Here is a 16756-nt window from a genome sequence, read left to right as displayed (position 1 = left end):
GTAACTAGGAATAAAGACCACCAAGTACAGATTCATTTATTTATGTTCATATAGACAAACACAGTATACTGTATTCCAATTGACGATGTTTCACACATAAGGGTGCATCGTCATTTAATTCATCCATCGTCTTTTGTGTCTACATGATGCAAGTAGCAAATGGCTCGCGTAAATATCAGCAACGACAACAAGAATTATATGACACCTGAAGACATTTGAACATTTGGGAAAGTGAGACAACTTTGGAGCAATACGGTGGGACCAAACTCGTGTGCAACAGGTCCCACTCTATTGCTCCAGAATTCGCTCGTTGATACAGTACATCATGCTATTGTGATTTCGTTTTACCTCTGGGAAAGAATCTGCATGTGGCTGACCTTAAAGATGGAGCCATTCCAAGGCAATGTGGCATCAGATAAAATAAAAAAATTAAACCAAAAGCAATAACAAAATTAATTATATATTCTGAAAACACAAATCCATCCTCCAGAAACGATAGTTCTTAGAGCAACTAGTAGTGGAATGTGCAAAAATGGATTGTAGAATCCCCCAAAAGTTCATGTTTTGTACTATTGGAATACAGTACTCCAAATGGCATGCCAAAAGTTAGAAAAGTACAGCAACTCTGCAGTGCAATCTTAATTCAGCAAACTATATGGGACCAAACATCCAATTCATTGGAGTGAAGGATTCATTGCAACTGAAAATGCCTTTAGGAGGTATTTGTGTGATGCAATATTTTTTAATTTTAAAGACAAGGAAAGTACAGTTCTATTATTGCTTCTTTCTCCTAATGTTTCATTCATATATGATAATTGTTTAACATGTGACTGAAGCCATAACAACAGTTGCCATTCAATCTTTAATTTTTCCCAGATCCTATGGGTTAATTTCACTGATTACAATTTTAATTTAAATGTATTATTTGCTCAAAAACTAACAGGAGAATCTGTCTGTAAAGACACTTCACCACACTGAGCATATTTCACATGCCCCGGCCTCAAAACCACAATTTCAAATGTAAAAGGGCCATGTGTATGTGAACAAAAGCCACAAGTCAAAAGACACTAAATCATAGAATATAATTTTAAATATGCTCAATGGTCTTTTCAAGGCTCCAATTCCACCCCCCCCCAACATTGAATCCATCTATTAAAATCATGAGTGCAACAATATTACAAGTTATTATTTATACACTTGGAGGCCTGGTCGATGACCGGGCCACGAGGATGCTATGCCCTGAAATCATCTCAAGGTAACCCTAATATTTCCCCATGCTCAATGGGTTAATTTCACTGAGCGAAATATTAATTTCAACCAATCATATGATGGGCAACTTTCCCATAAGTCTGTGAATTCTGGCCCAGCTTCCAAAGCAATCCACACACAGCCCACTTCGCCGATGCTAAGTACTTGTTCAGTGAAACGGGTGAGTAAACCAACGTGAAGTGTGTGTATTGCAATCGGAGATTTGGCAAAATGAGGCTGCACTGTTCAACTTAATCTAACCTGTCCTAGGTCAAATATATGCCATCTTAGGCCTAATTTAGTACATATATGTCCTATAATGGACCAATAAAAGTTTAGGTTGGGTTCCTGCCTTGTTTTGTGTCCTCTACAAAATTAATATTGCAAAAAATTTTTTGGGGTAGAAGAGTCTGCTTTTGTATGTTTTGACCAATAGTTGCTGTACTCTACTATTGTTTCTATTGTTTCTCTACTATTGTTTCTGGATGACAGACTGAAAAAAAACATTCCCTCTTCCAAAGCAATGTGAAAATAACCATAATATTTTATGGAAGACTTCAATAAATGCAAAAAGGTAACAATACAGCTTGCTGCCTAATAATTAAAACTAAAAACTCTTACAGATAATCTTAAAAAGAAATAGTAAAAATTCTATTTGGCTAGACAGATATATAATTGCACTTGCTGAGGCACTGTTTGTTAAAAGTGATATAGACACACATGTCAAAAATTGACAAAACTAGATTATTCTAGAAATTTACTAGTATTACTCCTTATTGTTCAAAGCATCACTTACCATTTATAACAAAATTCAAAATTCAGTCAATTTATTTTACGTGTATTTTACGCGTTTACGTATTTTACGTGTTACGTGTTTAAATGACATCTGAAATGTCATTTAAATCGGTTACCTGGAGGCAAATTCAAATACGTAATGACAAGAAAGAAGATGATATGCCCGAGATAATTAATGTTAGCAAGTTATAATTCACTTTAGCATCTAATCACGACTAGATACGTTTCCATCACAAGAAGGGTAATCAAGAAAGGTATCCCCGAGCTGGCAAATCACAGGACACAAACAGGGCGGTGTAACAAGTATGAGGCTTGCTATGATTGCTGGGCACTGTACTGAGTACAGGGGATATATACAGAGGGGGGTATATGGGGGAAGGGGAAGGGTTTATGAAGCATACATATGGGGGGGGGACGGGTTTATGAAGCATACATATGGGGGGGGGGGGGGGGTATACGGAGTAGTCTGAGGTCCAAATAACTTTACAAATATATGGGACATGAAGATGAAAATTTGCTTAGCATATGTTACAATTTTAAGACATTCCAAATCTAATTTGAATATCTTTGACCATTCTTTCAATATTCAAAAAAATGAGCCTACATTTGGTTCTACTGCAAAATTTCCTAGTGTTCTGTTCACAACTGAGACTGGTGGAAGCATCTCTAGTCAACAACGCGTGTCAAAATCTTGTCTGTGTTCGGAGTATTCACTCATAGGATATCATTCAAAGTCTTTCCCTTCCTGGAGAAGCCTGTGTTTAAAATGTCCCCAAAATAATAGGCACCTTCCTTCCTCCACCATATATCAAAATTGAAATTTCCAAGGTGATATACAAGGCCATTTTGCAGATATTGCACAAAGAATGCCATTGGTAAAAATAATTCCTGGGAAAACCATTAGGTATCCCAACTGGAGAATAACTACATATTTATGTAATTTAAAATAATATATTACACACTTTGATTCACAAATAATTACTCACATTAATATGACTATTCACTTGTCAATTTAACCTCTATGTCATACTGCACTGATGTAATATATGCAAAGAAAAACATTGGTACAGTAAACCATAAAAAGGTTACATAAACAACAGTGTTCAATAATATGCAATCTGCATTGCAATTACATTGCATAAGCAAACAACCTCAACTCTAGCACAGCTGTTAGGCTAAAAAAATATATATACTTTCCGTATATATTTCTAGCACAACACAATATATCAACATTGGCACAAGGTGATGCAATCAGTCCATGGTACATGACAACTGGAGGCTCATGTAAAATAGCTAGTGATGTTGTTAATAAACAGCAACCCTTAAATGACTACAATCGCAGAGCATTGCGAGGGTTAATTAGCCGAGCCATATTTAACGGTTAAATGACAATCCTACAATGTAAACAACTAATCTCATTTGCATTAGCTTATGCATGAAGAACAGTGACTGTGTATTAACACTATTCAATGGGGGCTACACAATAAAAACATACCTCACTTTATACAGTATATCATATGGCCCATAACACAAAAGGACAGCATTTTCAAGAAGAAACAAATAAAAAAAAAAAAAAAAAAAGAGCCCAATAGCAAAATCCACCTTTTGATATGCTAATAAACGTAAAAGTGGTCCCATACAAACTTGAGCTCAAATACTTGAACTATAAAGGCTACTTCTCAGAGATTAAGTGAAGTGATTTGCTACAGTAAAAATATAGCTTTACAAAGACGTAGTGTAATAAATCTCAACAAGAACCATGGAATCCACCATAAAAACATTGTTGATATAGGATACTGATGCATCTTGACCTTAAATATAAAGCAGGCGACTTTTATATCAAATTACTTAAACTATGTAATATATAAAACAGTTTGTCAGCCAGTCTTGGTCATTTATCAAGACCATTATACAAAATTACAAATTTAATAAAATTTTCATTTTTTTTAAATACTGCACCTATTGTTTTTAAAAATACAGCTTAGTCTCTTTGATAAGCAACTTTGGCAATAAATTTCCAATAGTTATTCAACGCACTCCATAAAAGACTATCTGATATTACTGATAATCAAATACGACACAAATGTCTTTCAAATATTTGGCATTGGATCACTTGCATGAAGTATTTACAAAATCAAGGACACTAACAATCAATATACTCAAGAAATCCATCCTAGAAATACTGGATTTGGAAGCCAGTGCCGCTACATTGAAGCATGGTAAATTGTTGGGAGTACGGGCAAATTGGCGAGTCATCACCGAGTTTCTGTGGAAGCCTGCTACATTACTCAAGCATGCTGAATTTGTTGAGAGAGCATATAAACTTGTTGAGTCAACACAGAGTTTCTGTATCGAAGAACTTGCAGCAAGTCTGCTTGACGCTCAAGAACCCATTCAAGATTACTTGGACCCCTGAAAAAAAGTTGTAATTAGTTATCTCTTAAAATATTTTGGCTACATACCAAGATGTTAGATTTCATAAACAAAAGATGTAATAATAAAAAAGCAAGTACAGTACTGCAATTAAAAAAAGGTAGCACCAAGCCAGGAAGACTATTTAGCACCATCTGTGCCAGAGGAGGCTTAAAATGTACTAAATATCACTCATAAAGCCAGTATGTACTAATAAGGAAAACAAAAGGTAATACCCCTGTATTTACATTTTTATCATCGTCATCATCAGTGAGTGTATAAATACACCTTATACAATATATCTGAGGCTGAGAAGTGACAGGAAAACACTGTAATAACATCTAAATATGTACTTTATTGAAATAGGAAAACAAAACATCACGGAATGTAATGAAGCGCCTCTTTCTGGTGGATTCCTTGGTGGCTTCCCGTTGCCAGGCTCTGTAGCCTCTTCAGAAAGAGTACATTTACCACTTGGCGTAAATTTAATATTCGTGGGGAATTGTTCCAGGAATGCATCAATTGCAAAACTAAATCTCAAATATATTTTGTAAACTAATTCCTTTTTTAATTTAATCCATCTATCAGATATCCCTTTAATCACACAGTAACATAATTAATAATTACTACACTGGAGTATAAGGAGTGTAGTGTGATAAATTTGATATTTATAAAAAATTTACTGTATATCTAAGACAGCATTTAGCAATCTATCTGAAGACATCAACGAAGAAAGAGATACACTGACGATCAGACGTCAGCGAAAGTTGGAAAAACAATCTCCATTTCGAAATAGCTATTTTGTGGCAAGGGAAGGGAACTATCAGGAGAAAGCACCAAGCCATTATGACTATATAGCACTTGGAAGAGATCAGAATAAGGATTAGGGATGGAATAGGGAAAAGGGGGAAAGGAAGGGAGGTAGGGAGGAAGGTAGGTAGGAGGAGGAATGGTGCCCAACCACTTGGACGGTCGGGTATTGAACGCCGACCTGCACGAAGCGAGACCGTTGCTCTACCGTCCAGCAAATGCATACTAGATTAGACAAATTGAATAGAGCTTCATTTAAAAAACTATCTCGTGCTGTACACTGAATCTCGAAACTTTCAACAGAGCATCTTAGCAGAGGCCCTTATATTGACAATAACAGCTAGTATTTATGTATACGTAAACTAATTTGTATGTACTATTTTGGAGAACATTTGCATATGCTATACTTGTCAATGTACTAGTACAGTACAGTATTTGAAAACAAAATTACAGTAGTACAACATTCATGCTTACACATATACATCATTATTACACTGTTTCTCATTTTCACATACTAGGGAAAGCAAGGTTATAAATAAATAATAAACTATGCTCACCTGACCCCTACATAGGAATCGGGATGAGTGAATCTTAATGCCACATCTTCTGCCAGGGTGTCTGGGGGAGAATCCGCCACATTGAATCGGACAACATCCACTGTAAGACAACAATTATTAACAGATATGGGACACACACATGGAACACAAGGCCCCAATTGGACATCCTGGAAGAGGAAGGGTTAAAGTAACAATCAAAAGAGGGCACCAAGCCTGGAACACTATTTATTTAGCATGAGATAAAAGATTTCTTCAGTGGTACTAATTTTTTTTACTTTGAGGATGAGTAAGCTCCTATAGACCTTCCCATTCCACCTAATGCCTGCGAGATCTTTTACTCCAACAAGATCTCGCAGGAATAGAAAATTTGATTTTCTTTTAGAGAAAATTCACACATTATTTAAAATGATTATTTATGATGTTACAACCAGACAAGCTAGAATCTTATTTGCTACAACATTTGATCAAGCTGCCGGTCCCCATCCAAGCCTTTATTGCCCTATATACTCGGTGATTACATTATACGCATTCAGCCAGTTTCTGAAAGCATTCTTTTGTTTCCAACTATTAGTTTTTCTTTATGGTGCGTTTATTCCATAATACAGTACAGTATTTTATGTAGAGAAATTGATATTCTGATAATGAACTTATTGTATAATTTTAAATAATACATATTCAATAGAAGAAATTATTATTTATAAAAGTAAAAGGACTTGGGAGAACAAATACCCTTGCTTGTACAACACTCTTAAGAATAGTTGTGCAATATAGCTTGCATCAACTATAACATAATATGGCAAGTTGGCCATACTGGAAAACATGTTCCAAAGTACAGTAGTCCAAAAAACTAAAAAACAATAATGTGTCACCACATTGCAATACTTTTGCCATTTCAGTTTCAACTTGTATGTGACATTGTGATGCCCTCCTAGTGTGGGTCAAGAAGTGACAACACCCAAACATTGCAGATATTGTACTCTTGCAATTAAAAACAGTAAATGTCCCAACAAAGTAAATTGCAACATACAAGTATGCCTTTCAGCATAAACAATTTCAGTTTGGTATCTTAGCCAGGAACACCAATAGAAAAAATTCAAGAACCAAAAATATTGTGCTCAGCTGTGCTAATCAACCAATCAAGGGAATGCAGAGAACTAGTTACTGTATTTTCCAAGGCATAAGATGCACCTCCACATACAACCAACTCCTATTTTATAAGGATATTTAACATACCAAAAATAATTTTAGTATGTTTCATTATTCATTTATTGAAAGTAATTTTAAAGTACAGCTGCCCTATTACCATGATCTTTTGCATAATCTATGGTATTTACCTTAAAATTAATGTTATAACCATGCATTCTATCCACCAGATACCAAGACTCAATCAAGTTCTCTTAGGCAATCTCTCCTTGTGTCCAATGCACTACAGGTACCCAGCCTAAGAACCCCAACCACTTGCTAGAAGGAAGCAAAAAGCAGAGATCTATGTCCAACCCAAAAGAACCTGAGCATGGACCTACGCCAGTCTCTAAAGAACGAGTAGCTGGCGGCTAACTGATGAATACTCACTTGGGTACATGGGAGTAATAGTCCAGAATAAAGCATGAAAAGAAATGCTTGTTTCTGCAGAGCAAGCTGGTCCACCCAATGCCTTGAGAGCAATATCAGCTTTTGCTGCTGAAATTCTGCCTGGAATAGCCAGGAAGCGGCCAGCGAACTGTGACAAGAAAGGAAAAGAGGCAGCAGGAAAGTGATGACAGACATCTCCATCCCTTTTGCATCCCAAGGCGACATACAAGCAGAGCCGGGGAGCCGAGCTGACATGGGTGGCTGGAGAGTTTGTGACGCCGACTGGTGTATAGGTTCCAGAGCCCATTAGGCTCTATTATGTCAACGAGTTAGTAAGTTTGTCCTTCAGTCCTGTTGATGATTGCGAGAGTTCTATTCCTGAACCTGTTTGTCCTCATAGCCCAAAGGCCTACACAGCCATAACATCCAGGCTGATCTGGTAATTCCACCACCTGTATTCAAATAAATTATACTAAGACAAAACACATCTTACCTATGTGTTTGATAACAAAAGGAATGGCAAAGAAAATTTCCATTATAAAGATGATTTGCTGGTAGTTAACAGGGGTGAGGGAGATCTCCATGCTGCAGCTGGAAGTGCTGTCCCCGAGGCAGTAATCCTTCACCAGGCTTCCCAAAACAATTAAAATCACATTACCTGTGAAAACAAAACTTAATTGAAATTCATATCATAAATGGAGTACAGTACTCCCCTCCTACTTGTACTCACCTAGTTGTGCTTGTGGGGGTTAAGCTTTGGCTCTTTGGTCTTGCCTCTCAACTGTCAATCAACTGGTGTACAGATTCTTGAGCCCATTAGGCTCTATCAAATCTACATTTGAAACTGTGTATGGAGTCAGCCTCCTCCACATCACTACTTAATGCATTCCATTTGTTAACTACTCTGACACTGACAAAATTATTTCTAATGTATCTGTGCTCTTTTGGGTACTAAGTTTCCACCTGTGTCCCCTTGTTTGTGTTCCACCCATGCTAAAGAGTTTGTCTTTGTCCACCCTGTCAGTTCCCCTGAGAATTTTGTAGGTGGTTATCATGTCTCCCCTTACCCTTCTGTTTTCCAGGGATGTGAGGTTTAGGGCCCTTAGCCTTTCCTCGTAGCTCACACCTCTTAGTTCTGGGACTAGTCTGGTGGCATACCTCTGAATCTTCTCTAACTCTGTCTTGTGTTTAACTAGGTATGGACTCCAGGCAGGATCTGCATATTTCAGGATTGGTCTGACCTAAGTGGTATACAAGGTCCTGAACGATTCCTTACACAAGTTTCCAAAGGCAGTTCTTATGTTGGCCAATCTAGCATATGCTGCTGCTGATATCCTTTTGATGTGGGCTTCTGGGGACAGGTTCGGTGTGATATCAACCCCCAGATCTTTCTCTCTATTTGACTCTTACAGGATTTCACCTCCCAGATGGTACCTTGTGTTCAGCTCTCTGCTCCCTTTGCCTAATTACATTACTTTACACTTTCCTGAGTTGAACTTTAGTAGCCATTTTATAGACCATTCCTCCAGTCTGTCCAGTAGTCTGTCTTGATTCTTCTCATAAATTTTGCATCATCAGCAAAACATTGAGAGGAATGAGTCTATACCATCTGGAAGATCATTTAAATATATTAGAAACAGGATGGGTCCAAGTACAGAGCCCTGTGGGACTCCGCTGGTGACATCTCACCACTCTGATGTCTCCTCCCTCACAGTTACTTGCTGTTTCCTGCTGCTTAGATACTCCCTTATCCACTGGAGCACCTTCAGTGCTCCAGTCCAGGAAAACATTCTGCCCGCCCTTCTCTTTCTTGCCTAATTTTTGTTGCTTGGTCATAGAATTCTGTTAAACCTCTGAGACACGATTTACCATCTCTGAACCCTTACTGGTGGTGTGTTACAAAGCTATTTCCCTACAGATGCTCTACGAGCCTTTTCCTCACGATCTTCTCCCATCACCTTGCATGGTATACAAGTTAGGAAAACTGGCCTGTAGTTCACTGCTTCTTGCTTGTCACCCTTTTTGTATATTGAGACTACATTAGCCAACCTCCAGCTTTCCGGTAGGTCTCCTGTTTCCAGTGACCTGTTATACACCATGGAGTGAGCACACTTAGTGCTTCTGCACTTTCTTTTAGTAGCCAAGGTGAGATTCTGTTAGGCCCAACAGACTTTGTCACATTCAGCTCCAGCAGATTCCTATATAGCACTTTGAATGGGAAGGTAAGTAATTCAGAGAGAAAGCATTAAGCCAATCTGACTATATAGCACATGTGAGAGATATGAGGGTTTGAAGGAACAATACCCAACCACTTGCACCATCGGGAATCGAACGCTGACCTGCAAGCTGTAAGGCCACTCACCTGACCAGTCCAAATGGATGACAAAAGCAATGTATGGGAAAGCTCTTACATTTCTTATAACTTCATGCTAAGCAACATTGCATGGAATTCCTACCCCTTTAAAATATCCACAGCAATACCCATTGGTAACATACAACTAAGTGAAGGGTGCTTCTGGTAATTAGTCATTTAAACACAATGCAAAAACAATCACTTGCTCTTAAAATATGTATTCCACCATTGTATAATCCCTATTGCTTTTTGTGTACTAGTCACTCTCAATCTATTTCCTCACATACTCTTTCCCAACTCTTCTCCTAAAGTCAAATTCCCCTGAATAAACTCTCAGGAGGACCAGCATTCATCGAGCATTTACATATCCACTTTTGAAACCTGTACTGTACATCTTTCTTCAGTCATGGCGGCTTTGTTTATATTTGTTAAACAGTTTACCAGCTCCAACGTGCTATGAGAACTTCCATGACAATAGTAACAAACTTTGGGTTGTAAAGTTTAAAGCATGTAAAGTTTAAAGCATGTAAATTTTTAATAAACAGTCTAAGTTGTCACGATCAAGGAAAAATAAACAGATTTCATAGGTGGATAGGTAAATGCTTCATGAATCCTGGCCAAGTGCTCTATCATCATCCAGCTGGAAATACGAATGAGCCAAAGAAATGTAAGGAAACACTCTTACCTAGTATGGGTGGTCAACAAGAGGAAGGCACTGAGAGAAGTTGTAGAGGCCACCTCCATCCAAAATTTCAACAAAGAATTTGAATGCCAGAATACACTATAATGCAACAGATACATCAAGGATAGTAGGTAACATAAGCACCGTCACTTTCTCCATGAAGTCCTCAAGCAGCATCTCCTTTTATCATATTCTTCCTAACTCGGGTATTCATTGCACCCGCCACTTTCCATTCAAAATCCCTAAACCTCTACATTTCACAAATTCTGCTGTAGTAAATAACCGACTGCATTTATCAAATTAGCGCAACCCCAATTATTCAGACCAACTGATACCTCTATGTGTTTCAATAATTGTGGCACAGTCGAGTCACAACAGAGGTCCTTGGTTCAATTCTCACGGCAGGACAAAAATGTTTTCGCACATTTCTTTTTTGCTCGATGCCTCTGTTCAAGTAGCAGTAAATAAGTGCCTGGGAGTTAGCAGCTATTGTTGGTTGCGTCCAGTGAGAGGTCAATAGTTGGCCTAGAGTGACTTCGTTATGCCAAACAGCCTTTCAACATGTGACATTGGCAACCCAAAAGATCGTGTGATGCCATTAGGACAAGGTCAGGCTGGATGTGATGGAGCTTCTGGCATATCTCCACACCAACAATGCTTAGCTTGTAACTTTTCCAAAGTTTTCTTTATCATTTCTCGTGTCAATAAGCATTCTAAAACCTTTCACTATACAGAACGTGAAATAACACGACTAGGTTTACTTAAATAAGAAAATAAGGAAGACATTACCTAGCAGATTACATTTTGCAGTCAATTGAATATAGTTACCAAAGTACTTTCTCATTAATTAATCATGATTCAAATGGTATTTATTGCCCCTGGCATTAGAAAAAACGTGTTTCTCAAAAATTTTTTGCTTGTTGGAAAGCCGAGTAAAAACTTACTCGAACACTAGCAGCGTTTAACCATTCCTCAGGATGCAACACACAACAGTTGACTAACAGCCAATTACCTACTTACTGCAAGGTAAACAGAGGCAGTGGATGATAAAATAGTTTCAGTAGCCTAATACAGTCAAGTGAGGCAGTACACAACCTTTGTTATACGGTACAAATTTGCTGTTATCGACAGCCAATGTCATAAAACCACGTATTGTTTACTTTTGCGCTCTATTGATGTTAAAATAGTGTGGGTTGGTTTTATAATGGAAAATATTAAATGAAGCAGCTGTGATTGAAGGAATATTGATTGGTAGAAATAGCCATCTATTCACATCATCCACAACTATTTCTCACTTTGTAAGCATACATTTGGTCAAAATTTGTATAGAACACAAAACACTTTAATGTTATTAATGATTCTTGTGTTCATAGGGACTCTATTGCTACCATCTTTAATGTTATTTAGGATGATATAATGCTAATATGGCCAGGAAAAAGATGTAAAGACAGTAGTGAATTTGAGGGTTCACACCACTGGATTTCTTAAAAAAAAAAGTGTTGAATGCAATGAAATACCAGTTTCTGGGTGAGCTCCAGAGGCTCGTTGAGGCTATTAAACGCTAATCAGTGCTATACTACTAGGTGCCATCAGTTACGGAGCTCTAGTGGCCTACCAGGGACTAGGAGCCAGAACCTGGGCCCCTCAAAGAAGCACAGGGAGCGATGGCCTATGAACACTTTACACCTAAAGTTAATCATACCTGCCACTGACTGGGGGAGACACCCTAAAAGATAGGTGAACCAGAATAGACGACTACTGTACATAGTTAAAAATGGGACCAGAGCCCCAAAATAACTTCCCCTCCCCCCCCAACAACAACAAAAAGTTTGTGAAACTAGCACATGATAGTTCCCCCCCCCCCCTCCCCTCATTTATGGGGAAAGGGAGGCATACCGGGTCAGCCAGCCCACCCCACATTCAGTTCTATGATGATGAAACACACCGACGCTTTGGGGGGACACTTTGGGTGTCATGACCATGACCAGCGACCGGGGAACCAGTCGGCCGAGCGGACAGCACACTGGACTTGTGATCCTGTGGTGCTGGGTTCGATCCCGGGCGCCGGCGAGAAACAATGGGCAGAGTTTCTTTCATCCTATGCCCTTGTTACCTAGCAGTAAAATAGGTACCTGGGTGTTAGTCAGCTGTCACGGGCTGCTTCCTGGGGGTGGAGGCCTGGTCAAGGACCGGGCCACGGGGACACTAAAAGCCCCGAAATCATCTCAAGATAACCTCAAGATAACCCTCTGGCTCATGGTCTCCAGTAGGACAATGACTGATGGCAACTAATAGAATGGCACTAAATCAGTGATAATTGCTTTAGGGAACCTCAAGGGGGCTCCCCCAGAAAATCTAAGATTGTAACAGAAGATTTAATACAGTTACAAAAGAAAATCTAAGATGATTACAACATAAAATTGAAGATGACAACACCAGAAAATCTAAGATAGTAAGAACAAAACACCTATGCTGGTAAGCCTCAAGTAAAATATAGCTTTTTTATAAGAAAACAATTAAACACTGAACTAAAGAAGGGAATAACTTGTCAGATATCTAAAACAATCATTAATCATTATTTATTCCTTTATTGAACAGTATAATTTGTTTATACAATTAATATAATCATAACTCACCCCCACTAAGGATATAAAATGTGACCCTATGGAGGTGCCTCGTCATGTTGTAGAAATCGTGGTAGCCAAGGATACGAGACTTCTTGTGCTCAGCCTTTATATACCATGTCAGAGCCTGTAAAATAATAAATAAAATTTACTTCTAATTCCATGGTGGTGCCTGTATGAACTATATATATATACAATACTGTATATACAAAAATACAGTACTACCATTTTGTATAGAGAAAATATAACAATAACACAGCTGAGAATTAATACTCAATTCACGCGTTTGAAAAGAAGAAATATGACAATGTTTCGGTCCATTCTGGAACTTTATAGACACTTTAAGTAAGAGAGGGAGATAGAATCTATATTGCCACTCCTTTTCTTCCTTGGCACAACTTGATAAGTGTCCATGACTGTCTAAAATGTCGTCACTTTCCTTTCTTTTTATTCATGTGAGTTGGGTACTACAGTTTTGTACATTATTTTGGTTTTATTTGAAGTTGAAAACTGTATACAAGGGATTAAAATGTAAACACACACACACAATAAATGGAGCTTGGGAGTTATCACACATATCAATTAGTGGTCAAGCAGTAGATCCCTACACACTCAACTGGGCAAGTACCATATTTGCCAATGTATAACACACAACAGTGTAGTATTTTATAAGGATATTTTCTGTCCAGCCAATTTTAGTATGTTTCGATATACTGCATTAGCTATGCATCTAGCAGTCATGGTGCTGGCTCCCAGCCAGGTACATTACACACAAGGTAATTATTTTGACAAATTTATTTATGAAAACCTTGCATCCTATCTGCCAGAAAATATGGTACATACTGTACATTAATATATATATTTGACGTGTTACTTGTTTTTACAAAAACTATCTCGTTTACAAAAACCAGCACAGATTTATACAAAAACATATCGTGGCAAACCACTATAAACAATTCTTGATATCACGTACCATGACAAAGCCCCATATGACAACATGGAGGTACTGAAGAGCAGAAAATGCATCCGTTGTCCCTGGGCTGGAATGCTGAAACACCGGCACCAGGAAACCCCCTGCTGGCAGCACAATCTGAGGCAAGTTTATATGTGAAAGTGACTTAGGAAATGTACAATACAACACTGTAAGAGCCCAGTAATTCAGATTCCAGTAACCCGAATTCCAAGCAATCCAAATGAATTCATGTTTGAATTTTTTCCCATTCTGACCCTTTAACCTAAATAGGAATTCAGGTACAAAAATTATACAGTACTGAATGAGAAACTGAAATTCGAGTCCGAGAGCTTTACAGCTCAGCCTGAACAGAAATTCAGGTTACTGGGGTTTCTGCCAAACGAGAAATTTGTTAAAGGCTCCTGGTAAAGAAGTTGGCTAACTCAAATGGGGGATGGAGCCCATATGATTTAGATTACTGAGCACTGGCAGTGTACACTGTAATTCCCAATATTGGGGACCAGAAGCTTGTACTGTATAAGGCTTATTGAGGTCCTCTGAGGCTAGGGGTGGGGAACCCTTGGCACACAAAACCCAAGGCTCACCTTAAACAGCAATTAAATAAATAAATATCTAACTTCTTTGCTGAGTTGTGTATTTTAACATATTAGCAATATCAAATAAAATGCAATACAGAAACAATGACAACTGTTTTAGCAATAACAAGAACAATAATAAGAAAATTATACAGACATCCTATTTCCAAGCCTGGCGATATGTCTCCACGATATACTGATGTACAAACTTTATCCCATTCAACTGTTGCATCATTCGCCAGGCAGCTAGACCTCACACGACTCCATTACCATCATTGTTGGTAGGCCTATAACTGTACTATTAGCCAGTCTGCACTATCCTGCAAAATTTCTGGTTATCCAAATTGCTATTCAAAAATAACAAAGATTTGCCAGAATATCCAGCCTTAATCTTCGCCGGATAACCTAAACATTCGGGTCAGTGGGCTTCGGATAAGCAAGGTCATACATTATTAACAAAAATAAATACAGTTCAGCATTTTAGATATAATTCCCATTGTCAGGAATAACCCCACATAGGCATATATTAACATTTTCCCTTAAGTTAACTACTGACCTTTGCCAGTATGCCACACCCACTACAGTTGCCACACTCCCAGGCACATATTTACTGCTAGGTCAACTGATGCATCATGTATAAGGAAAACATGCACAACCATTTCTGTACAACTGTACAAGATATAGATTTATAGAATCTATGTAATGCCTTACCAAAATCAGCAGTTTAGTGTAGAGTGCTGGGATAATGGGCAACGGGTAGTGATGATGCTCCTGTCCAATAATCAGCAGTTCTTCATCTCCCGCAGCAGAATTGACATGGACATCATCTCCAATCACCACAGAACCCTGTACAACAAGTAAAAAATACATATTGTTGTGAACCCCAAATAGCCTCATGAGCTATGTTCTGCCTGGCATGAGAGTTACTGTATTCCTCACTCACATGCACACATGGTTAAAACAGGAGGTCTAGGTGTGTGTGTGTTGGGGGGGGGGGGGGGAGATTGAGGGCAGTGTGCACGCGGGGTACAGATGAGGGTGTGGGGGTACACATGAGTGTGGGGTACAAATATGGGTGTAGGGTACAAGTGAAGGTGTGGAGGGATACACATGAAAGTGTGGGGTACAAATAAGGGTGTGGGGTACAAATAAGGGTGTGGGGTACAAATAAGGGTGTGGGGTACAAATAAGGGTGTGGGGTACAAGTGAGGTTGTGGGGTACAAGTGAGGGTTTTGGGGTACAAGTGAAAGGTGACGGGGTACGTGAGGATGTAGGGGTATAGACGAGACTGTAGGTACAGATGAGGTTGTGCGGGTATGACCACAGACGTGGGTATAGAAGAATCTGAGTGGGTACAGACGAGGCTGTGCGGGTATGACTACAGACGCGGGTGAACTCACAGATAAGGGCGTGTACCCACAAACGAGTGATGCGGTTGTGAACGCGGCCCTGCCAACAAGACTTAATATTAACCCACGCCTTCCCCACAACCTTGAGGGCCTCCCACACCCCAATTACGGCGCCTATAACCATAGTCAACTAGTAAAAAGAGATGACAAAGAGCGTGAGAGGTGTGATAGAGACCTGAGAGTGGTGGGTCGCCATCAGCCGTGTTGAAGGAGACTCTCAGCCGACACTATCAAAACAAACCCAAACTCTCCACATCATCGTTAACCCAAATAACTGCAAATTAAGCTTTAATTGAAAAATATGGTGGTTTTCATATTTTATGGATATGTAAGGGGCTATTATATTTGTTTTTTTAGAAGTTTGTAGGGAGGAAGGAGAGAGGAATGGGCTAGGGATCTTGAGGTGTCCAAAAAGAGCATAATAAGTGGGTGTTCTACGTCATCAATAATTTTGAAACTCGCTTAACTTCTTCTATGATAACCTAAGCTATCGAAAATTAAGCTAAACTAACCTAATCTATTCTTGCTTAAGCTATTCTAGTCTATCATGAGCTAAGCTAACCTAGTCTATCTTTACCTCATGTACTTGACCTAACCTATCTTCAGGTAATCTGAAAAATCCTGATCTACTGTAACATATTTAAACGTAACCAATCTAACTCAGTCTAATGTAATCTATCATAACCTAAATCACCATTACAAACTTAAACTAACCTAAATTAACAAGCAAAAAATTTTTTTTATA

The 16756-nt window shown here is 38.6% G+C and overlaps 1 protein-coding gene across 1 annotated transcript; it reads right to left on the bottom strand.

Moving 5' to 3' along the window:
• Positions 1–25: 25 nt before the first annotated feature.
• On the bottom strand, positions 26–16315 carry LOC138366255 (transmembrane protein 192-like). The gene is made up of 7 exons (XM_069327216.1): positions 16187–16315; positions 15313–15447; positions 14027–14143; positions 13066–13180; positions 7888–8052; positions 5823–5922; positions 26–4455 (listed from the first exon to the last, which is right to left on the bottom strand). Exons 1-7 carry the CDS (start codon positions 16205–16207, stop codon positions 4332–4334), a joined length of 777 nt encoding a protein of 258 aa, XP_069183317.1. The 5' UTR covers positions 16208–16315; the 3' UTR covers positions 26–4331.
• Positions 16316–16756: the final 441 nt, after the last annotated feature.

Source organism: Procambarus clarkii, chromosome 19 (assembly GCF_040958095.1).
Source record: "Procambarus clarkii isolate CNS0578487 chromosome 19, FALCON_Pclarkii_2.0, whole genome shotgun sequence".
Classification (NCBI taxonomy): Eukaryota; Metazoa; Arthropoda; class Malacostraca; order Decapoda; family Cambaridae; genus Procambarus; species Procambarus clarkii.
Note: the sequence above shows the minus strand (reverse complement) of the source record. Positions and strands in the feature narration are given on the sequence as shown.

What these genes read in the sequence shown, in the direction of transcription:
- LOC138366255 (XM_069327216.1), bottom strand. Translation starts at nt 16,207, where the DNA reads ATGGCGACCCACCACTCTCAG. An exon ending in ACACTAAACTGCTGATTTTG is followed by an intron (nt 14,144 to 15,312) that starts GTAAGGCATTAC and finishes AACTTGCCTCAG; the next exon opens with ATTGTGCTGCCAGCAGGGGG. An exon ending in TTTTGTTATCAAACACATAG is followed by an intron (nt 5,923 to 7,887) that starts GTAAGATGTGTT and finishes GTTGTCTTACAG; the next exon opens with TGGATGTTGTCCGATTCAAT.